Source organism: Engystomops pustulosus, chromosome 1, assembly GCF_040894005.1.
Source record: "Engystomops pustulosus chromosome 1, aEngPut4.maternal, whole genome shotgun sequence".
NCBI classification, from domain to species: domain Eukaryota; kingdom Metazoa; phylum Chordata; class Amphibia; order Anura; family Leptodactylidae; genus Engystomops; species Engystomops pustulosus.
In genome coordinates this window covers 252499606-252524142 of record NC_092411.1, presented here as the reverse complement: position 1 = coordinate 252524142, position 24537 = coordinate 252499606, and the positions used below count along the sequence as shown (strand labels likewise).

The window sequence follows — 24537 nt, the reverse complement described above, 5'->3', positions numbered from 1 at the left end:
ATCCCCGACCTTGCATCATTGCTGCCTGCCTTGAGAGTCTGCCTGTTCCTGACCACGAGACTGCCTAGTGATCCTGTACCTCGACCTTGGAAGCACCATGGACAAGTCGTGCCTGTGGAACGACCTGGTGGTACCACACTGCACCAAGACCATCCTGCTTTGCGGCGTGCACTGCTGAAGACCGGGTGCCACTAAAATTCCGGTCCTAGGTGTCTGCTTGCATCATCGTCCACGGAGGTCCAGGGGGTTCACTACTCCAAATCCTGACACCCACCACATGCCTCCCAGTAGATAGGTATTCCCAACACATGCCTCCCAGTAGATAGGTAGCCCCAGCAAATACCCCCAGTAGATAGGTAGCCCCCAGCAAATACCCCCAGTAGATAGGTAGCCCCCAGCAAATACCCCCAGTAGATAGGTAGCCCCCAGCAAATACCCCCAGTAGATAGGTAGCCCCAGCACATACTCCCAGTAGATAGGTAGCCCCAGCACATACCCCCAGTAGATAGGTAGCCCCAGCACATACACCCAGTAGATAGGTAGCCCCAGCACATACACCCAGTAAATAGGTAGCCACAGCACATGCCCCCCAGGAGATAGGTAGCCACAGCACGTTTCCCAGGAGATAGGTAGCCCCAGCACATGCCTCCCAATATATAGGTAGCCCCAGCACATACCCCCAGTAGATAGGTAGCCACAGCACATGCCCTCAAGTAGATAGGTAGCCACAGCACATCCCCCCAGTAGATAGGTAGCCACGGCAAAAACAAAACAATATTCACTTCCCAGCGCTCTCAGCAGCCATCTCCCCATTGCTCCCATGCTCTTCTCTTTGACCCAGGCTTAGACGATGGCAGCGATGGACTATGTCCAGAGATCAGTCTAAGAGGAACACAGCAGCCATTACTATTTATTAAAGATCTGCCTGAGAGCCAGATGCAGCCAACAAAAGAGCCATATCTGGCTCCCGAGCCATAGGTTCCCTACCCCTGCTCTATAGCAGCCACATACAGTGCATGGTGCGTCAGTAAAGTAATACTGGTAAGTGTGGTTTTTTGTGCCCCTTTGTTCATGTATCATTGCAATTCTCATTTTTGCAATTGTGTCACAATTGCCACATCTGCCGTTTTGCTCCAAAGTTGCAATTAAAATTTTTTTTGACAATCCACTCACAATTCAGACAACTTCAGATTTTTTATGAGAATTTACATGTGGTAGACAGATTTATGAGTTTCAAATGTAGGCGCAAAGTCACGCCCTGATATAGGAAATACATAGGAACATGTTGAGCTAAATGTGCAACTTTTGCGCTATGCTAGAACTGTAAAGTCGTATATCCCTTCAGACAATGGGGGTCATTTACTAAGGGCCCGATTCGCGGTTTCCCAATGTGTAACCCGAATTTTGGCGCACGCGAGCGGATTGTGGCGCATCGGCGCTGGCATGCACGCGATGGAAATCGGGGGACGTGGCCGAACGAAAACCCGACGGATTCAGAAAAAACGCTGCATTTTTTAAAAAACAGTGTCAGGGGACTCGCGCTTACCTTCACTCGGTCCAGCTTGGTGAAGATCAGTGCATTCCGGGGAACTTCAGCGCAGCAGCGCCACCTGGTGGACGTCGGAGGAACTACCTTAGTGAATCCCGGCCGGACCAGAATCCACCGCAGAGAACGCGCCGCTGGATCGCGAATGGACCGGGTAAGTAAATCTGCCCCAATGGGTCGCATTTACTAAAGGTCCATGGAGCACATTTTTGTCGGGTTTCCCGATGATTTCCATTTTGCGCCGTATTTTACAGGGGATTTTGGCACATGCGCCGGCTTGCACGCGCCACAAATCGGGTGGGGGGGCATCAGACAACCCGCCGCATTCGTACTACGAGCGGGATTTAACATTTTGAATTGTGTCGCAAGACACGCACTTACAAGCACCGGGAAGAAGAAGGTGATCTCCGGCGAACCTTGGCGGGGAAGCGACAATTGCAGGAACTCGGGCGCACGAGCTATGTGAATCGTGCCGGACTTCATCTTCGTCGGACTTTCCGAATAGGGGATCGCGACAGGACCAGGTAAGTAAATTTGCACCATTGGCACCTTATTGGTCACATGTATCAAGCAAAATACTTCTATAGAGCCTATGTCACTCTATAAAGCTGGAGTAAGTTACCTGTCTAATAATAAATCCGCCCCATTATCTTTTTAGGGCAAATTCTCAGTGTTCAGTGGATATGACGTCAGACAACCTCAGGTTGTGTGTGTGATGTGCACCTGGATGACAGCTCACTGTAGAGAAATGCAAAACCTGGACTAGCACCAGACTGGAGGATGGCTTCTAGAGTGATAGATCCTGAGGCACTGGGAGGGTGTGGACCTCATTGAGTCACAGGGAAGAGGAGGCAGGTCTACAGCACAAAGCACAGTCCTGACAGCAGTGTCAGGGGACAGGGAGACTCTGGAGGGGACAGCTCAGGGGAGTCATTCCTGAAGAATGGGAGAGTCACCACCAGCCCTGATAGATGTGCCTGCAGGAGCCCTGTGCAGTACAGGTGAGTGTCAGCTCCATTGCCTGCCTAGGAAAGCTCATTGTCTATTCCTTGTTTACTTATGGGACTTAATACTTTCCTACTAGGAGGGGACTGTCACCTGCTGCTTAGAAGAAATTCATCTCTGCTGGGGGTTGTTATGATACCTTATAGATGATAAACATTGTATAACATAGCATTGTCTGATGGGTGGTCTATGCTGGGGGTAGTGATGATACTTTATATGATACAGTAGTGTTTGTCAGTGTATGCTTGGTTTTGGAATGATAGGTTACATTGTGTGAGTGCATAACATTGTTTGTTAAATTACCACCCCAAGCCTGTAACAGTCAGCGTATGTTGAGAGTTGTAGTATACAACACATACATTACATATATAGCATTGCCAGTCTTCAGGATATTATCTTATTATCTATTTAGCTTTTCTTAAACTACGCCTGTGACTGTCATTGTATGCTGGGAGTTGTAGTAATACACTATATATTAAACGTTATCTATTTAGCTTTTGTGAACTACAACTCTCAGTCTGTTACTTTCAGTGTATGATGCGAGTTGTAGCGAGAATAATATCCGCTTATTAATCTGTGGTTAGAACACTTGTTCCGTCAAGGAACGCTGAGAGTTGTAGTTTTACAATGGGGTATATATGTATTTGTGGGCACTATTAGCAATGTAAGCTGGAGCTGTTGTGAAACTCCAATCCTGTGTCATAAAAGAACACACAATATGAAGACTGTGGATACGAATATATCATTGTAACCCATGGATTTGATGATCAAAAGTAGTAGGGTAATCAATCTATTGGGGCACATTTGCTAAGGCTCCGCGAACCGCATTTCCATCGGGTTTCCCAACTATTTCTGTTTTGCGCCGCATTTAACAGTGGTTTTTGCCGCACGCGATCGGATTTTGGTGCAATCGCGCCGACTTTCATGCGAAACTAATCGGGGTGCGTGGCCGTCGGACAACCCGACTGATTCAGGATTTAAAATTAAAATTGTGTCGCAAGACAATGCACTTACATGCACCGGGAAGAAGAAGGTGAACTTCGGCGGACCTGAGAGGGGAAGCGACACATGCAGGATATCGGGCGCACGATCTTGGTGAATTTCGGCAGACTTCATCCTCGTCAGACAACGCACCTCGGGGATTGCGCAGGGACCATGTAAGTAAATGTGCCCCATTGTGTTAAATAGTTTTCCCATATCCACAGAATGGCCCATATTTACTAAGGTCCTTGCACCAGTTTTCAATCTTTACACGTTCTGTTCATTGCAAACTGCTTGCACATGTATTTAAGAAGTGTCCGAGACACAATTCTGGCGCATGTGGCACAAATTTCTGCACTGGTTCCGGTGCTAAGTCAGACCATGCACCTCTTTTATCATGCAAAGTTCAACAGAATTGTTTTGCACCAGAAAAAAAAAGTGTTGAACCCTGTCGGAGCTGTGCAGAGAGTGCCAGATTCATGAAGAATGTGCACCAGAAATCCTGAATCTGGCACTCTGTGCACACTACATATACTAATACATGAGACTTGCATCTGGAACCTACACAGCAAGCCCCAACCGTGTATCACTGACTGTAATTACACTGCTAGCTCGAAACCCTCTATAGCTCTGTATGGCTGGAGATATATGGGAGGAGATTAAGCACAGCTTTTATGCTTGATTTGGTTGCATGTGATTTGGTTGCAATTCCCGGCGCAGAGTGGGGATTGCTCCTATACCACCGGCTACGCCAATTGCAGTGTAGAACTAAGCTGGATGCATGTCTTTTGCAAATTTTGCAGCGGCATGCTATGTAACATTCACAGTATAAGGCTATGAAAAACGGCCGTACGCTACCCATACTGTACCGTTGCGATATGGGTCGCATACGGTCCCATGCATTTTAATGGACGGAAACAGTGCGAACTGCACATTGGGGGACATGTTTTATTGTATCTGCACCTAAAAAAATGCAGTGATCTTTCATTTTTTTGGGTGCAGAATTGTTCCGGATTATTTATAATGAGTTTCAGAAAGAACAGATGTTTCCGACTATCCCGATTCCTGCGGGGTTTTTTTTTTCACAAGTGGGCGTGGCCTAACTTTTCCACATTATCCGTCACATTTATGTGTATTTTGTCGGCATTTTTAGGCACAATTTTTGCCGCACAATAGACCAGGAAAAAATGGTCAGAGAGTAAAATTAAGGTGCAGTCCATGTAAGCCTTTGGCGCACATCTCATTGATGTTGGCATTATTATGGCGCACAACTGATTATTACCGTCTACCCATTATTTACTTACAGCCGTGCGCCACTTAAAAACATCGGGCTGTGCTTTCCGGAGACTGATCTCCGATGCCGTCAGTCGTGCTTGCGCCACAATTAGGAAATCCCCCCCATTGTGTAGTGTGCAGGATGCGCCAGATTCATGATTTTTGGTGCATTTTCTTCATGAATCTGGGGTCCCCTGCACTGCTCCCACAGAGTGCACTAACATTTTTTTGGTTCACTTTTTAAATACGGGGAGCGACACATTTCTATCAGACTTTGATTGATAAATGTGGCACATGGTCCGAGTGGACACTAGAACGCCCATTTCAGTGCAGAAATTTGTGTCGCCTGAAGAATAGTGTCACGTGCGACACAAATGTGGCGTGGACACTTCTTAAATACATGTGCGAGCAGTTTGCACTGAAAAGAATGTGCAAAGGCCAATAGAAAAATGGCGCAAACACGTTAGTAAATGTTGAGCAGTGGTTCAGTTTGCAGGTTTTTTTGCAGTGTGTGGATGTGATTTCATCTATTATGCCTCTACTAGAGATCACAGCTAATTAGCCATCAGTTAGTCCATGGCAGCTAATCCTGAGTTATTCCTTTGGAAACTTAACCTTAATGTAATATAGTAGCTATATAGGTTTTTCACAAACATTGAACACATTGAAACATTTACCAGGGCTCATGAATATTGTAAAGGGGAGCTGTGATTGTTTGCCATGGGCAACTAGAAATATTCTGACTTTCAGACAGCTTCCCCATAAACTTTACTTCTCATTGTAGTAAACTGCAGAATGATGACATAAAGCTGACATGCATGTGTCTTTTTCCACAATTACGTATGTCAATAAATTGTGACTAATGTGAAAAGTATTTTCCTTTGCTGTTCCAGTTCTGAATCATACTTTGTAGGATTGTGTGTTTTGGGGAATGCAGTCAGTCAGTAATCTGACTCGTACGGTATGGCGTGACTGTGTGGTCACAGAGGCGATGTGACAAATCAGTGCGGGCTTTCTCCCGGTGGTGGCGTTGTCCTGTACATGGTGCGTGCGGTGGTGTGGCTGAGCTCATGCAGTGAGTCAGGTATGGATGACAAGGAGGGGCCGGGCAGGTTGTACAATAAGCCTGACATCAATACAGGAGAAAACTGGCTGTACCCGTGTGTAGTGTGTACACACAGCCCGGCTACATGCAGCTGATTCATGCCGAGTGGTTTGGGCAGTTTACACCTAGATGACTTCTTCCACAATGTCTGTACAAAGTTGAGTTTCAGTGCAAGATTTGTTGTTGTACCTTCTGAAGACTTCAGAGCCAAGCCTATGCCATGACGTAAAGCCTAAGCTATTAATAGCATAACAAATTACTGACAAATACATTTTCCAGGATGGGATAAAGAAAACATTGCTTCTTTTTCCTACTTTGTAAGGCAGCTCCATTAATATCAAGCATGACTTTCAGGAAGCCTAATGACATGATGCAAGTGTAAAACCAAACCAATATATCTATTCCAGAGGGAACATATTCTCAAATGTAGACAGCACTGTTTTAATTTTTTTGCATCCTGTAGAGTAGAGTGTAGGGAACTGGTTTAGCTGAGAAGTCTCCTTACGGAAACTTTGACAATTAAGGCCACCTTACTTCTGTGTGGAGACTTAGGCTGCCTGCACAAGATGAGAAAATGAGGATGTGTGCTAGCTGCATTTTCACACACAGGCCGGATTATAGGGGGGGGTGCATGCCCCGGGGCCCCCACCACTTTGCCCTTAAAGGGACCCCACCAAATGTGGGCAATTCGTCCACATTGTATTTGGGTCCGGTCTCCCGGGCTTAACCCTGCCGGCATGCAGCGTGCCCCGACTTCAGCCTATGGCAAAACGAGGGAACACTAAGTTCCCTGCTCTGCTATTAGAAGATCAGAGGTAAACCAAGATGTCGCCGCCCCCTGGTACACCTCCGAGGGACACAGGGAGGGGAGAAGATGAGGTTGGAGCTCATTGGGGAAACAGAGGAAGGTGAAGTACAATTTTATTATTTTATTCTGTTCCTTCTGGAATAGATATACTGGTTTCATTTTAATCCTGTATCATGTCATTAGGCTTCCTGAAAGTCATGTTTGATGTTGAGAGGGCTAAATCATGTAATTTCGTACCTTCATGGTTTTTATGAATGGTTGGAGTATGAAGCCAGAGCTGGCAAGACTGATTGCATACTAATACCATGAAACCTGTCCCCTCCTATACCAAAATAAACACTGACAACAGTATTATGTATTCTTTTGCTGGGTCTAGGGGGGAAATGAAATTTTAATTAAAATATTTTCTAGAGCAAAACTAAAACTTTCAAGGAATCTAAATAGTTAGGCTCCGAAGCAGTATGCCAACTTAATGTTTGGCAAGTACACCTCCATGGTTGTCAAAAGATTCTGCGTATTTCTTGAACACTGCCATCTGTGACTTAATACTTTGACTAAAGACAGAAAAGAGGGTGGGACAACTCCAGGAACTAGAGGAACTGCAGGTACAGACACACCTGATACATATTGTTCCAATCCCGCAGTGCAGAGAGATGGCGAAATTGTTTCCCATTGAGAAGTACTAGATGGATTGGGGAGCACTACCCAATACACAGATAATACTCACCAACAGTACATATTCACCCATCCAATGAAGGGGAGAGTATTTGATCATGGGTCTAACCATATGATTAGTCATTAATTACAGATCAATGGACTGGTGCTCTATAGCAGCTTTGTTTCTTTTGAATCACTGCATTGCTGTTGTCATTGTTTCTTATTGTCCTTGACAACATGTCCCATTGTGAAGCAGGAAAACCCAACTAATGTTGCCATGAACATGTAGCTTAAGGACATGTGCGCCGTTTACCAGTGATGTAATGTTGTTCATCTGATTACTTTTTATATCCTGTCCATATATTGACTCAGTCCAGGACTGGCACAGGCTATAGTTAAAACACCAACACGGGGCATCCACAGACCACCGCACCCATTGGTACAAATCTTGATATTGTTACATTGGTGCACATAGGCAGCATTGCAATACAATTTTAACACATTTTAACAGAAATTGGATTTTTTGAAAAAAACACAAGCCTGATGGGAATTTCATTGTAAATTTGTATTCATTTGCAACATATCCGCAAGATATGTTAGAAATACTGAATACAAGATATGTTAGAAATACTTTACAGCTGTGGGTCCAGCTCTGGCACTCACATCTATCTTTGGCCCCTTTCAGACTGCCATTGTGGGGACGTACACTCACCGACCACTTAATTAGGTACACCTGTCCACTGCTCGTTAACACTTAATTTCTAATCAGCCAATCACATGGCGGCAACTCAGTGCATTTAGGCATGTAGACATGGTCAAGACAATCTCCTGCAGTTCAAACCGAGCATCAGTGTGGGGAAGAAAGGTGATTTGAGTGCCTTTGAACGTGGCATGGTTATTGGTGCCAGAAGGGCTGGTCTGAGTATTTCAGAAACTGCTGATCTACTGGGATTTTCACGCACAACCATCTCTAGGGTTTACAGAGAATGGTCCGAAAAAGAAAAAACATCCAGTGAGTGGCAGTTCTGTGGGCGGAAATGCCTTGTTGATGCCAGAGGTCAGAGGAGAATGTTGCCGAGCTGATAGAAAGGCAACAGTGTCTCAAATCGCCACCCATTACAACCAAGGTAGGCAGAAGAGCATCTCTGAACGCACAGTACGTCGAACTTTGAGGCAGAAGACCACACCGGGTGCCACTCCTTTCAGCTAAGAACAGGAGACTGAGGCTACAATTTGCACAAGCTCATCGAAATTGGACAGTAGAAGATTGGAAAAACGTTGCCTGGTCTGATGAGTCTCGATTTCTGCTGCGACATTCAGATGGTAGGGTCAGAATTTGGGGCCAACAACATGAAAGCATGGATCCATCCTGCCTTGTATCAACGGTTCAGGCTGGTGGTGGTGTCATGGTGTGGGGAATATTTTCTTGGCACTCTTTGGGCCCCTTGGTACCAATTGAGCATCGTTGCAATGCCACAGCCTACCTGAGTATTGTTGCTGACCATGTCCATCCCTTTTTGACCACATTGTACCCAACATCTGATGGCTACTTTCAGCAGGATAATGCGCCATGTCATAAAGCTGGAATCATCTCAGACTGGTTTCTTGAACATGACAATGAGGTCACTGGACTCAAATGGCCTCCACAGTCACCAGATCTCAATCCAATAGAGCATCTTTGGGATGTGGTGGAACGGGAGATTCGCATCATGGATGTGCAGCCGACAAATCTGCGGCAACTGTGTGATGCCATCATGTCAATATGGACCAAAATCTCTGAGGAATGCTTCCAGCACCTTGTTGAATCTATGCCACGAAGAATTGAGGCAGTTCTGAAGGCAAAAGGGGGTCTAACCCGTTACTAGCATGGTGTACCTAATAAAGTGGCCGGTGAGTGTATATCCAATATAGGCCCCATGGAAGGCTATGGTGGCCAGCGTCGGTACAGTGCATGTGTGCAGTGCATTGATATGGAGAGGGGAGGGGTGAGCAGCATTCACACCTCCTCTTCCTCTCCATCGCACTTCAGTGTGCTAGTCCTGGATACGGCCGGGTGTGCACATGTGTACGTGACATCAGGCCATGCACCCCTGGAGCTCTATATTCATGTCTAGGTAAGCGTCAAATCTTTCCATTATACTTTTTTTCTGCACTCCTGGTTTTGGCTTTCCATGCAAAATACTAAAACTTGAAAGTGGCCCAACTGTGTTTTTCTTATCGACTTCAGGAAATAAAAAAGTGACCATAATTATTAAGCAGCTGCCTAAATTAGGGAATACATTAGTTTATTCACATTGGTATAAGAAATTCTCAAGGATTTTTAGACGCAGCTTGCACTACTTCCATCTGTTTTGCAGAATGACAACCCCTCATTCTGGCCAAGAATCATCCCATGTGTTGCCATTGTTTTTCGAGGACCTTCTTCCATTGGTGAATCCATGGAAACAGCTACAAATAATAATACATGAACTATTTTTTATCACTCACAGCACACCACAGCAAAATACAGACTTGTGCATGTAGGATGTAGCCAAAGGAAGTGGTTTTTAGCTACACGACTGCTTATGTTTACCTTAGTACAGTTTTTAACCAAATTGCAACCTCTGTATGAAAGCCGAGCCTTCCATATGCGTTTTGTATTGTATCAGGATAGTATTAGTATTATCAATGGATGTCTCATGTAATTGAGAATCCTGCTTAGAAGAAAAACTATTCCTATTACCCTTATTTAAGTCTACTGTATCATGCCTTAAAGGGGTGTTCCCATTTTACCAAGAATTGTTATTGTTTGAATAATGAAAAGTTATGCAATTTTCCAATGTACTTTCTGTATCAATTCCTAGTGGTTTTCTAGATCTCTGCTTGCTGTCATTCTATAGAAAGGTTCTATGTTTACTTCTGGTGGACAGAAGTCTGACCGTGGTCAGACAGCAGGACAGCAAGCAGAAATCTAGTAAAACCGCGAAGAATTGATACAGAAAGTATATTGGAAAATTGTATAATTTTTCAGCATACAAAGAACAACATTAATTTGCCAGAGTGGGAATATCCCTTTAAGTCTTGGTCAATATTTTGACAGTTGAATAACGAGTATTAGAAAGGGTTGGGATGTAAGCGCTCTGCTTACAAAAACTTTGCCAATTAAGGCCACCTTACAGGTATGTGGAGACTTACAGCCATTGATGCTCCACTGGGGGATTCTGGGATAAGGATGAGACAAGGAAATAAGCGGTCGGCCGTATTCATGAGGGGGTGGTGGAGAGGCAGCATTGTACAGCGCTGCAGTGTTTGTTAGCATTATCGGAACTTTCCGATATTGCTAGCAGTGTAACACTGCAGTGTCTGTTGTAGCACTAGGAGCTGGTCCTCTTTAGGGCCGCCTTGTAGGCGTGTGGAGACTTATCCATTGATGCTCCACTGGGGGATTCTGGGATAGATGCAAATATGTTTTCCAGGATGGGATAAGGAAAACCTGGTATTAACTAGAATCTTTATTCAAGATGAACACATCAAGACATGAATCAGAATATACTGTGAGCTCTACTCATATTGTGAGACTGGAATAACAGGCTCAGCCGGATCACATTGTCGAGAATGATCTAATATCTGTAGCTGACATCAGTAGAAATCCTTATAAATGATTGGTATTTTAGGGAATACCTCCAGGCAGTGGATGACAATTTAACCCTCTCATAGAAATGAATTGATTTATTCCCTCAGATGTATTCTATATTCAGAAAGTAACGTTTTTATTGCCCTATTTTATTGTTTCCAGTATTTTAGCCAAAACAACCCATAAAGTTTTATTAGATGAAAGGAAATCTACCATCAAAATATAGCTGGATAAACCAGGGAGACTTACTCATAGATCCAGGCACTGAGACTGTGGTAATCTTCTTATATTTGTTATCCATGGCCTCTGTCCTTCTAAAATCTACTTTTTAACAATAATTATAAAAGTTGATTTTAGAAGGAAGGAGTCCATAGATAACAAATATAAGAAGATATCACAGTCACAGTGCCTGGATCTAAGAGTAAGTGTCCCTGGTTTATCATGATGGATTTTCATGGTGGATCTCCTTTAAAGAGGCTACTGGAGCCATGACTTTTTATATGGTATACAGTGTATAAAGAAAGACATCTCTTAAGCATAAGACTGAATAATTAAAAACTTTAGTGAATTACTATGGCTGTGTCACACCTGTGCAGGATGGTGAATCTCCCAAAACAGAGAAGGGTTCCAATACGGAAATGAATAACAAAGCTTTCCTTTATAACTCTTATACTTGGATCCAGTCCCAGTTGAAAGAAAACCTGTATATTAATATCATTAAGACGTCTTCTTGTCTCAAGTAGTTGTTAAAAGACTTAGAAACAGAGGTCTTTTTTTGTTCATAGAAAAAGTGCCATTCTCGTCCAAAGGCTGTCACTGGTATTACATCTCAGCCCGTCTGCTTGTATAAAGAAAAGGTGTTACATATTTAATACATTAAATATTTTTTCATGGTACAGCTCTTGCACAAAATACAAGCTGTGCACTGGTATAAGGATAGAAGATTCGAGAAAAACTTTGTGATGATTTTGTTGCAAAAACAGCAATATTTTACCCAGCTTTACTGGAAAGCTAGAAAAACTGAACAGTACAATCAACAAATCGGCAGAAGAGGACATGGCCTTTAATAAAACAACTAATGTTTAACCATGGCATGATCATTTATATAAACTATTGTTAATAACCTGCTCATAGATAGGACACTATGTACAATCTGCTCAGCACGTTCTGCTCTATAACATGCTGCCTACAGATAGGATATAATATATAATCCACTCAGCTTCTTCTGCTCTATAACATGCTGCCTACAGATAGGATATAATATATAATCCACTCAGCTTCTTCTGCTCTATAACATGCTGCCTACAGATAGGATATAATATATAATCCACTCAGCTTCTTCTGCTCTATAACATGCTGCCTACAGATAGAATACTATATACAGTATGCTCAGCTCCTCCTGCTCTATAACATGCTGCCTGCAGATAGGACACTATGTGCAATCTACTCTGTTCCTCCTGCTCTATAACATCCTATCTGCAGATGGGATACTATGTACAATCCACTCTGCTCCTCCTGCTCTATAACATACTGTTTACTGAGCTCCTCCTACTCTATAACCTGCTGTGTACAGACCAGTCACCGTGTTCAACATGACAAGTCCCCATCAAATTACTGACACACATGTCCCATAATGTGTTTGCATTTTACCTATTTGCATCCTATATTTATTCAAGACTGTAAGCTGCTCATGACATGTGATCAGGCATCCGCTAGCCAGCCACCTCTTAGATTATCCCTGTACTTTGCTCATTTCCAGTAGTACATAGAAGGGTTAATGTGTCCTGCAAAGCCAGAGGTCAGGTCCATCTGTATTCACACTCTGGTCACTGACCTCTGGTACGACATCTTCATACTGTGTGTATATATATATATATATATATATATATATATATATATATATATATATATATATATATATATATATATCATAATTTTTTTTTTTTTTTTTTTTTTTTACAAATACCAGATATTTTGGGTGGTCAGAACTAGAAGAAGACTTTTTATATATGAGGTCATCAAGAGTTTAAGGAAAACTTTTTCATTTTTTTTCAGGGATCTGCTTCTGCCTTTGCTATAAAATTATATAATGGGGGTTATTTAGCTGTTTTATCAGTTTTCTGGAATACAGGCCATAAAAAAGTGGCAATAGCTACTTTTTCCATCTTCTATGCCAAGTGGGTATGAAGGGTTGGGAGTGGGCCAGGTTGGTGCATACCAGTATTCTGAAATAATTCAGAATTATTGGCAGTGAGAGTATCACGACTGGTGCAGTGTGAATGTACAAAGTACAGATGTATTTGCCAGTGTGATATACTCACCTTATTTTACCCCTACCTGCCGTCCCATGGCTCTCTGGTCTCATACTTCCCTTTTGGGTCTCTACTAAAATGGACACTAACCTCCAGGGAAGCTGTCTTTTTCAGACACTATGGTCCAAGTTCAGGATATGACTAAGTAGAACCGTAGTTCAAAACCCATTCTTAGGATACTCCCTTAGACAATATACATATTTGTATACTAACACATTTATACAATTATGTGCACACATATTGCACTGATATATACATTTATACACTTACACAGATCTGTCCCAGTAGTTGTTGACCACATGGGGAAAGTACATGGCAGGAATTAGAGATGAAAGATTCCAGTCCTGTTGTTCTGCTGTCCCCTCCCTCTCCCACGATATTTCTTATCTGAACTGCCGATTCCTGCTGTATACTGTGGAAGATGTGCACTGTTATATACATATTATGATGTACAATGTGCAACATAATATTCATATATAAACGTACATCCACTATTCTTTAGTGTGTCAAGTTGGATGTCGGGGCCCCCTGATTCTGTGGGCCCCATCGCAGCTGCTATGGCTGCTACCGCTGTAGTTACTCGATTCTTATTTCTATTCACAGGTTATGGCATGACAATCTGATCGTTGGGGGTCCAACTTCTATCTATAGAGTTTAATTAAGCTGCAACATGTTTCATTTACCAGTGAGAACTGGAACCCTCTTCTTGTGATCTGCAAGGGATCCCTTCTTGTTATCAGTCAGGGTCTCAGCAGTCAAACCCCCATCTATCAGATTGTTACCCCTATAGTGTGGAGGGGGAAGTGCTGAACAGGATCAGAGTGGAAGGGTGATACTGTCTAACAGCCTGTGAACAGCCAGGCTCATTAGCATAATTTTAAAAGTGTATTTTAGAAGGAAGGAGGCCATGGATAACAAATATAAGAAGATCACAACAGTCACTATGGATCTATGAGTAAGTATCTCTGGTAGATCATGGTTAATTTTGATGGTAGATTCCTTTAAGCATGTAATGTGATAAGCTCTTCTTACATTGCCATAATTTGACATACATTACTAAGTCTGATAATTTTTTTTGTGTTTCTCATTCCAGGTTCCGTGTTACCTCTGATGTGCCATCACACGGGATCCCAGGCATGGTGTCAGATCATGAACACATCACAGAGCCAGTCATCATTTATCCTGCTGCAGAATGTCAGCAACGAGACCAACCTAAATGTTGCTGCGTTTAGAAACAAATACAACCTCTATATAGGTTTAATGCTGGCGATAAGTTCCAGTTTATTTATTGGGTCGAGCTTTATCATGAAAAAGAAAGGTCTTTTACGATTGGCTGACAAGGGAGTCACCAGAGCAGGTAAGGAAAATAATACGTGTTTGTTCATGATAAGATAAGCATTAGCGTGCTATTAGAAAATATACTCATGAGAAGGACGAGAAACAGTGAGTCAGTTTTATCAGTTTCACCATGTCACGAGAATACTGGACCAGCTGTCCTTAGGAGAACACTAAACTTACAAAAAATAAACAAAAGAACAAAATACTACCAATATTTACCATACATATATATTATGCTGCACATTCTACGTCATAATTTGTATATAATATACATGATGTATATATGCTGTATATATGTGTGTATCTGTGATGTGTATATGTATGTGTGTATGATGTATGTGTGTGTATATATGCTGTATGTATGTATGTGTGTATATGTGTGTGTATTAGTGAAGAGTTGTATGTTTATGTACAGTATATAAGTAGAGTAATGCCTGTGTCTATATATATGAGTGTAATATGTATATTTTTCAAAGTGCAAGGCAGGGCCCCATTCAGAAGTCTGCTATAGGGCCCTGCCTCTCCTAGTTACGCCTCTGCCTTGGACCATTAGGATCCTGGAAGTCCTGTCAATAACCTGCTGACTGGCGAGTTTCTGGTAGCCATCTGATACGCACGCTACTTTGGGTGTGTCAGGGCGGAGAGCGAGCAGGGAGCATGGCTGGCAGAGGGCAGGCTTGGTTGTGAACATTTACTATAGGCTCTGCCAGAAAATCATCAGAGACTACAGCAAAAAACTCAACTGCTCATTACAGGTGGAGTTCTCGCCCATTCATGCCAGAGCCTCTTAGTGTATATAATCACAGGACCACCACCGGGGGGAATTTAAAGACTAAACGCCCCTAATGTTTCTTTGAATTTTTGCAGAGCTAGGCGACATTCACACGATGTGTGCCTGCCATACCATAGCTTCTCACCCCCGCCCCTCTCCACAGCACCATATTCCCGAGAAAGATAGGACATGTCCTATCTTTCCCTCGGCTACGGAATGGTACAGTGCCGCACGTGTGCTGCACCGTACCGTTCCTGTACAGTGCCGTGAGCCCATTGCTGTCTATTAGAACATATACACAGCGTATATACACCGGCCGTATAAACATCCCCCCATGCGGCATTGTGAATGTAACCTTACAGAGTAAAGTGAGCTGTTTCTAATGAGAGAATGCAGTATATAAAACTGCTGACAGGTTCCCTATGATCCTGACATTTATGATCGTTATTTATAAATGATCGCCCATTATTTACTGACATTTACATGATAAGATTGCAAGACTGTTCCCTATGAATCCATGTGAATTTTCAGAAGAAAGCCTTGTCTAGGCCTCACGTTATGGAAGGCTTACAATGTCAGTGTCAGAGACATGTGACCTTGGGGGAAAGAGACAAGAAAGTGAAGAAACACAGGCAGCTTTTCATGAAGTAGAAGTTCAAGGCTTTTGAATAAAATTTATCTAGTTGAGGTCACGCAAATCTTTACAAGATCGGTGCCGGTTTGTGTTGGGAAGGTTTATCTTATCTCCCATCTCTGTGAAATGGTCTGTCCTGATCTTTACCAGATAGATGTTTAAATATTTTATGGATTTTTGGGGATAAAGTTCAGCTTTGTATACGTGTCACGTGTGGAGTCGCCTAAGCATGTACAATCCATTAGACATAGACGCTTTCATGACTGGTATTTGGAGGCTAATGACTGCCATGTTATGTTGTGTTATGTTCGGTATGTGGTATAATTTTAAGGAGTCTTTGGCATTCAAGGCTTGTGGGGGGCCTTAATGAGTTAATGAGCGTGTTGTTACTGGTACAGTTTTCCCATTGTAGAAGAAGAGTCCGGTGAAAGGTTCTGTCCTGACTGCTGGATTTATTGCTAGCCAGAAATAAGATGTACATTGTCTGTGGTAACAAATGACACATCATCTGCAATTAAAGTTCTCTAATTGTCTGAAGACACTACATATAACATGTAACAATAGTCAATATTTATTTTGGTGAAGGTCATTACAAATAACAGTTGTCCAATGTCTGACTGGCCCACCAGAGAATCAGAGGATCCTCCGGTGGGCCCAGGAAGTAATATCATAATGGACCTCAGAGGTCCAACTCAGATTGAGGTTACTAGAGTATAGTTTCTTGGAATTCATGGAGGGTGAGTTATAGTATTATTTTAGAAAACATGGCTGGCACTACGATGGTCAATAATGTCTTCTATTTTGAAATGTGGAAAATAAATTTTTCTCAAATTTATGATAATTTACAGCATATAATATCATATTATTGAACAATTAGACAAATCTTTTTATGAGTTTCCCAGGTTATTAATATTAATGAACTATCATTATGATAGGTAATCAGCATGAGGCCTGTGGGGGTCGAACAATATGGGTTCTGACCAATAAGCTGTTCTTAGTTACCCCCAGGACTAGAACAGTACAGTGTATGGAGCCAGAAGCAGATGGCTCCATCCACTGTGTAGTGACCGTACTGAGGTACTAAAGCTCAACTTATATGTATAATGTATATGTATTTTGGGGGAGTTTGATATGAATCCTACAATTGTTAGGTCTTTTCAAATACTTTTTTGTGATACAATTGAGTATTTTAACGCAAAAAAATAGTAATTCCTATATCGAGCCTGTGAGTCCTGCATCTTCCATCTATGTACTATCAATGATAGTTTGTTGGCATGAGACAGGGAGAATGGTAATCAGATGAAATAGGACTCACAGGATTTTTTGTCATACTGCACAGCTTTAAAGGACCCAATAGGTTAACGGGTCACCAAGATAAGGAAGAAATGCAATGTATAATTAACTCTTTCTGTGAAATCTGTCTTAATGAATGTGTAATTGTTCTGCAATGTAATCAATACTAATAGGTAACTAGGGACTAAGGATTTATTTATTGTGATTATTACTTTTATGGCAGAACTGGTCCTATTATATTGCCATAGTATAATAACTGCACTGATCTGCTCCCTCACTTCGTGTCTGCCCTCCCACATAGATTATAAGCCCTCATGGGCAGGGTCCTTCTACCACTTTGTTCCCGATGGCTGTAGTTTTTGTATTTGTACCTGCAATTGTTCTTGTCTTACTGTTATGTATGTGAACCCCTTACTGCCTCTGGTCCATTCCTTTTTTAATATCTTGAAGACAGTCACATATAGATTAGGTGGTAGGCTAAACCATAACGGATGAACATTTTAATTTTTATGTCTGCCTAGATCCTGTCAGTAATGCACAGCATGTTCTACTGGGTTTTGAGGGCATTTTTTTATGAATGAAGTGTCCTGGTGATGGCTATAAGAGTTATGCAATTTCCAATACCGCATTATATAAGTGGGTTTAAAGCAGGTTGTGTTAACTTTGGTATGGCACAGCTGTGTACTTACCCTGATTAAAACTCTGGCAGCTAAAAATGCTGCTCCACCCAGTAATTGTTCCCAACCATCCTTAAATTCGTGGAAATTGGGAATATTTTTCCAAATATTTTGTTGTATCCATGAACTCTTCATGTCTGGTCTGACTTGAGAAGATCCTTGTACTTGTATTTATCAGTATTTTACAGCTCATAGTAAGTACTGCTAGTGATTTCACATTAGTGTATTGACATGTGGATACGTATAACTGTGGGTTATAATTATGTTGTCAACCCTATGAAACATATGGGTCCAGTGTCCACCTACATTTTATGTATGGAGAGGCATCACATGTCAGTAGTGTGCTGTCGCTTGCCTTAATTCTTACCTTGTCTTGTGCCATAACTAGTCACTCAAGTTTTTAGGGTGAACACATGTCACTTCCTGGGATGTTGTATTATAGCAATGCACTCTATTAACGTCATTATAATTATTAGAAAGATTTTCCTATGTAATTAAATAAATTGTTGTCTTACAGGGCAGGGTGGATTTTCGTACCTTAAGGAGTGGCTCTGGTGGGCCGGACTACTTTCAAGTAAGTCTGATTATTAGTGAACTGTGCCTTCAGCTAATAGTGATGTGTGTGTGACCGGACACACCCTGGAATGCTTACATTGTGGTCATATCTGATGCTTCGCTAGGCTGGTGGTGACAATGTATACACATTCATAGGGCCCGGTAGGCAATGATTGGGAATGAATGTTCCTAGGAAAGGTTGTACTCGATCATTGACCACTTACAGCAGATTATTGCTACTGTATGACTATAAATTAAATACTGTAATGAATTTGCTGTTTGAGGAATAAGTGGGTGGATATCCTTCATACATTGACGTGGATCAGATGTCAAGAATGGGAGTTACTACAAGAAGAGTAACTTAGGGAGAAGGGTGCAGTGGGGACAGTCACACCCAGTAAATGAGCCTTTAAAGGGTTGTACCAATTTTAATTTTTATACAACAATCTGATAAGTAATATAACTTATATCTGATAAGTAGGGGTCTCTACTGGGACCCCAATCAATCACAAATAACAGATCCCCGCAGTTTACGGGTCCCATTCTCATTGAATGCTGTGGGTTGTGCCAGAAATTTCGGAGCACCTCATGTATCTCCAGCACTTCCATCCATTATCTGAGAGTGCCGGTGATGGTCGAGTGCCATGTCCAGAAACTTTCGGCACTCCCATACTATTGAATGGAGTGTCACATGTCCTGCCACTTGCCAGATTGTTATTCCCTATCCTGTGGATAACGGACAACAATCAAAGTTAGTACAATCCTTTTAAGGAGCCCATGGGATCTCTTCTCCCCATGCAAAATGATAAATACAATAAATGATAAACTGTTGTCAGAGGAAGTGCTACAGATTTTGTATTGGGGTCCAAAGTTACACCAATGGTTCCTAGGAGTTCCTGTTCCCAATAATGCTTGTGTCCTCTGCCTTATGAGTGATTCCTCTTGATAAATAAATTCCTCTTTAATAAATCTGGGCCAATATATTTTCAAGAAATGTTATGCATGTTTTTCGTTTTTTTCCTAACGGAATTCTATTTGTATTCCTTGTTTCTAGTGGGAGCAGGAGAAGCCGCCAACTTTGCAGCATACGCATTTGCACCTGCTACACTAGTGACACCACTGGGAGCCTTGAGCGTTCTGATCTGGTAACTATCCTTTTACATTACATTTACTGTACGGACTACATGGTGACTATGCAACGTCCGTAGATTCATTGTGGGTGGTTTAGAAGTTCTTCTTTAGAAATCTCTAGCTAAAACGGCTAAAGATCAGTCTTATTGTATTTTACAGGAGCAAATCTGCAACTTTTCAATGGGGATTCCACAGCAATAATGAATTAACTGTGGCTTATAAAAATCACATATCTATGTGAATATGTTTGGAAAAACCATGTATAACATGTTAATAGCTTAAGGGTACTTCCAGATTTTAGTTCTGCGTCTGCCCAGAGGTTCCTGGTGGACTGGGGACCTGCTTCATCCAATGAGGGACCAAAGGGATGACATTTGTACTTCAGGGGAGTTCTTGTCCTGTGTTGTCCTCTGGCCTGAGGAGGTCACTCTTTGGTTGAAATGGGCCCCGGGTCATCCTGTAATTTCCAAGTGGGTGTATGCCCAAAAATCAAAACTACTGGGTTGATACAGGTACTGGGAGTCAGATTGGGGTAAGCATCTGTTCTTTTTTCCCACCCTGGACCTTTAGGGGCATATTCATAGAATACCCCATTTAAATATACCGTATTCATTTGGATTATGGGAGAAATGTTCCATTCTGTGAGTTAGGGGTTAGGTGTGAAATCCTGATGAATGGAACATGGTCTATGAATTTGTACATAGATGTTGCTGATGTCTTACTTTTAGTATAGTATTTTGTTAAAGACAGAGGTGTGGAAGATGCATTATAGCATGTTTTCTGTATTTCTTTAGTGCTGTATTATCATCATATTTCCTGAATGAAAAGCTAAATATCCATGGAAAATTGGGTTGTCTCCTGTGTGTCCTGGGCTCCACAATGATGGTGATACATGCGCCTCAGGAAGAAGAGGTCACCTCTCTTCATGATATGGAGATCAAACTCAGAGATCCAGGTTAGTGTTGACACACTTATACATAGAACTGCCTCAATTCTTCGTGGCATAGGTGCTGGAAGCATTCCTCAGAGATTTTGGTCCATATTGACATGATGGCATCACACAGTTGCCGCAGATTTGTCGGCTGCACATCCATGATGCGAATCTCCCGTTCCACCACATCCCAAAGATGCTCTATTGGATTGAGATCTGGTGACTGCGGAGGCCATTTGAGTACAGTGAACTCATTGTCATGTTCAAGAAACCAGTCTGAGATGATTCCAGCTTTATGACATGGCGCATTATCCTGCTGAAAGTAGCCATCAGATGTTGGGTACATTGTGGTCATAAAGGGATGGACATGGTCAGCAACAATACTCAGGTAGGCTGTGGCGTTGCAACGATGCTCAATTGGTACCAAGGGGCCCAAAGAGTGCCAAGAAAATATTCCCCACACCATGACACCACCACCACCAGCCTGAACCGTTGATACAAGGCAGGATGGATCCATGCTTTCATGTTGTTGACTCCAATTTCTGACCCTACCATCCGAATGTCGCAGCAGAAATCGAGACTCATCAGACCAGGCAACGTTTTCCAATCTTCTACTGTCCAATTTCGATGAGCTTGTGTGGTGGTGTGCTGCTGTAGCCCATCTGCCTCAAAGTTCGACTTACTGTGCGTTCAGAGATGCTCTTCTGCCTACCTTGGTTGTAACGGGTGGCGATTTGAGTCACTGTTGCCTTTCTATCAGCTCGAACCAGTCTGCCCATTCTCCTCCGACCTCTGGCATCAACAAGGCATTTCCGCCCACAGAACTGCCTCTCACTGCATGTTTTTTCTTTTTCGGACCATTCTCTGTAAACCCTAGAGATGGTTGTGCGTGAAAATCCCAGTAGATCAGCAGTTTCTGAAATACTCAGACCAGCCCTTCTGGCACCAACAACCATGCCACGTTCAAAGGCACTCAAATCACCTTTCTTCCCCATACTGATGCTCGGTTTGAACTGCAGGAGATTGTCTTGACCATGTCTACATGCCTAAATGCACTGAGTTGCCACCATGTGATTGGCTGATTAGAAATTAAGTGTTAACGAGCAGTTGGACAGGTGTACCTAATAAAGTGGCCGGTGAGTGTATATACATATATATAATGAGCATAAAAATAGTAAAAAACATATTCTTACCTTGGTCTTTGCCTTCGGTCCAGCATGGGGCCTTCCATCATAGACAGCATCTGCTGGTGTACCAAGGCTCAGCAGTGCCGTTGTGTTGACAGTGTGGTGGCTGAGGCCTGTATAAGGCTGTACTGGGTTCACCCTCTCAATTTTCCTTTGTTATTCATATAATTTAAAATCTGTTTTATGCTTTAACCAAATTGCCTATTTGAAATTTAATGTTTGTTTTTCAATTTATCTCCCAACAGGGTTCATTACATTCGCTGTGTTGGCAGTTGTGACATCCCTTGTCCTTATATTCGTTGTCAGTCCAAAGAAAGGCCCAACCAATATCCTGGTGTATATCGCCATTTGTTCCATTATTGGTGCCTTCTCTGTTTCATGTGTCAAGGGATTGGGCATCGCTATTCAGGATTTCCTTGAAAGAAAACCTGTTTATAAAGACCCTCTTTTTTACATCTTATTGGCAACTTTAATGCTTTCGGTCAGCACGCAGATCAATTATCTCAACAAAGCCTTGGATGTGTTCAATACGTCCATGGTGACCCCCATTTACTATGTGTTCTTTACTACCATGGTGGTCACCTGCTCCGTAATCCTATTCAAGGAATGGAACAGTATGGACGTCAGTGACATGATTGGGACCCTAAGTGGATTTGTCACCATTATTGTGGGCATTTTCCTTCTGCACGCTTTTAAGAACACCAATGTTAGCTGGAGCCATATCACCTCTAGTATCCAGAAAGAGAAACATATGCTCTCAGACAGACAAGAAGACCAACACAGCTTACTCGGGAACATGGACCAATCTGCATTGGCATTCGAGGATGATAATTTTATTCTCAGCAGAACTAACCAACCTTGAGTCCTCCAGTGACTACATAATGGCTGGAGGGTCTGTACTGGTTCTACGTTACTACTAAAGAAAAGCCTCAGGTCACTGCACCTCATGTAAATATACATATATATATATTTTTTATATGGAACGACTTATGCTGAAGTATTCTTGTACATTATGGATGGATTTTACAACTCAAAGGTGCTTGAATTAAAAAATAAAAGCCATTGAATTGTATTTCTTTGTCATGGCTGTGTATGTATTGTATCATATGTTTCTTGGAGCAATTTCTCCATCAATTGGAATGTGGAACTAAGATGGTTTCATCGGATCGGAATCCTCATCCGTTAGTGTGGTGGAGCTAAAACAAAAGTTGAGTGAAAAAAGATTATCCCCATAGTTTTGGAAGTAGCAAGTATTACGCAGTTGTTTCCTTTACCCCCCACGTGCCTTGGAGGGAAGCGTCATTTAAGATATATTTGTCCATACCCTTTTACGTGAACATAAGCCCTATGAGATATGAAGCACACTGAGACAAGACCCTAAACATATTATGAAATCCCTTGTCTATGTGGATAATATCACGTTTATTGCCAGGGCAGAGTATGGCCAAAGTAGACTGCTGCTGGATAGTGCTGGCGGTGGTATTGATTTTTTTATGCCAACAGATAATGTACTCTGGACCTGAACCTGAATCAGAGAGTTGACTGTACAAAGGCCAGAGCCGTTAGAAGAATTAATGCCTGTATTATACAAATAATGAAAATGGACTGTACCAATGAATAAGTGCATTTCAAGGGGACCTTGCACCGACTTCATCAATATCAGTTCATCAGTACGTGCATTTAAAGGGGACCTTGCACCGAGTTTTCTCTCTACCCCTACCAGTCCTGATTAATCAATGTCATCATTTCCAGATGGGTAGAGCAAGGAACACCCATCTGATAGCAGCTATCCTTATTATCATTATGGATAATGAAACTATGCTGGTTATTCTCTCTGGTGTCAGGTGGGTGGTCCTTGGCTTGAGGAGATGGTCTTGTTCCGCCCATTTAACAGGATAATAATTTATGAAAATTGATTACTCCGTTATAGTGGAGGTTATAGAGAAAATTCCAGAATCAGTAGAACAATGGCTGCTATAGGTTCCATAGAGTTGCGGTTGGATGAAAGTGGTGAAAGGTCCTCGCAAAATAATGTTTTAATATGTTCTTTAGTTTTTCCAAATACTTTAACGATAAGTGTTTTTTTGAGACAAACAATTTGTAATGAAATGTCTTTATATTCTATTTGCTTTTTTCGAATAATACAGCACTTTATTTTTAAAGTGAAATTGTCATGTGATTTATGTTGTCCTATGTGTATACAGGATATAATGAAGAGACTTAAACAGAGCTCTGTGATGTAAATGTTTATATGATATGGAGCATCCTGACTCCCAGGGGAGACAGTAAGAGTCCGGATTACCCCACCCACACAGTGTGAACAGCCATTTATATACTGATACAGAGAGTGCGGCCAATCACATAGTGTTGGGGTGGGTTCAGCGGGACTCTGTCTCTCGTAGGAGTCCTGTCAGGATTTACTTTTCTTTTTACTTATACTACCGTATTTTTCGGACTATAAGGTGCACAAAAAATCCTTTGATTTTCTCAGAAATCAAAGGTGCGCCTTATAGTCCAGTGCGCCTTATATATTAACCACTTACAGACAACAGCTGCCTTGAACTGTGCACAGGTCTGCCACCTGCTGGTCATTCATTCTTATAATCAGGTGCGCCTTATATATAAACCTAGACATTTTAGCAGGCATTTATTGATGGTGCGCTTTATAATCCGGTGCGCCTTATAGTCCGAAAAATACGGTAGTTTTAGTCTTCTTT

General features: G+C 42.1%; 1 protein-coding gene across 1 annotated transcript; it reads left to right on the top strand.

Moving 5' to 3' along the window:
• Positions 1–2315: 2315 nt before the first annotated feature.
• On the top strand, positions 2316–22892 carry NIPAL1 (NIPA like domain containing 1). The gene is made up of 6 exons (XM_072124696.1): positions 2316–2547; positions 14396–14659; positions 18534–18590; positions 19626–19716; positions 20497–20657; positions 22066–22892. Exons 1-6 carry the CDS (start codon positions 2490–2492, stop codon positions 22680–22682), a joined length of 1248 nt encoding a protein of 415 aa, XP_071980797.1. The 5' UTR covers positions 2316–2489; the 3' UTR covers positions 22683–22892.
• The last annotated feature ends 1645 nt before the right edge of the window (positions 22893–24537 follow it).

What these genes read in the sequence shown, in the direction of transcription:
- NIPAL1 (XM_072124696.1), top strand. Translation starts at nt 2,490, where the DNA reads ATGGGAGAGTCACCACCAGCCCTGATAGATGTGCCTGCAGGAGCCCTG. An exon ending in CAAGGGAGTCACCAGAGCAG is followed by an intron (nt 14,660 to 18,533) that starts GTAAGGAAAATA and finishes GTTGTCTTACAG; the next exon opens with GGCAGGGTGGATTTTCGTAC. An exon ending in GATCAAACTCAGAGATCCAG is followed by an intron (nt 20,658 to 22,065) that starts GTTAGTGTTGAC and finishes ATCTCCCAACAG; the next exon opens with GGTTCATTACATTCGCTGTG.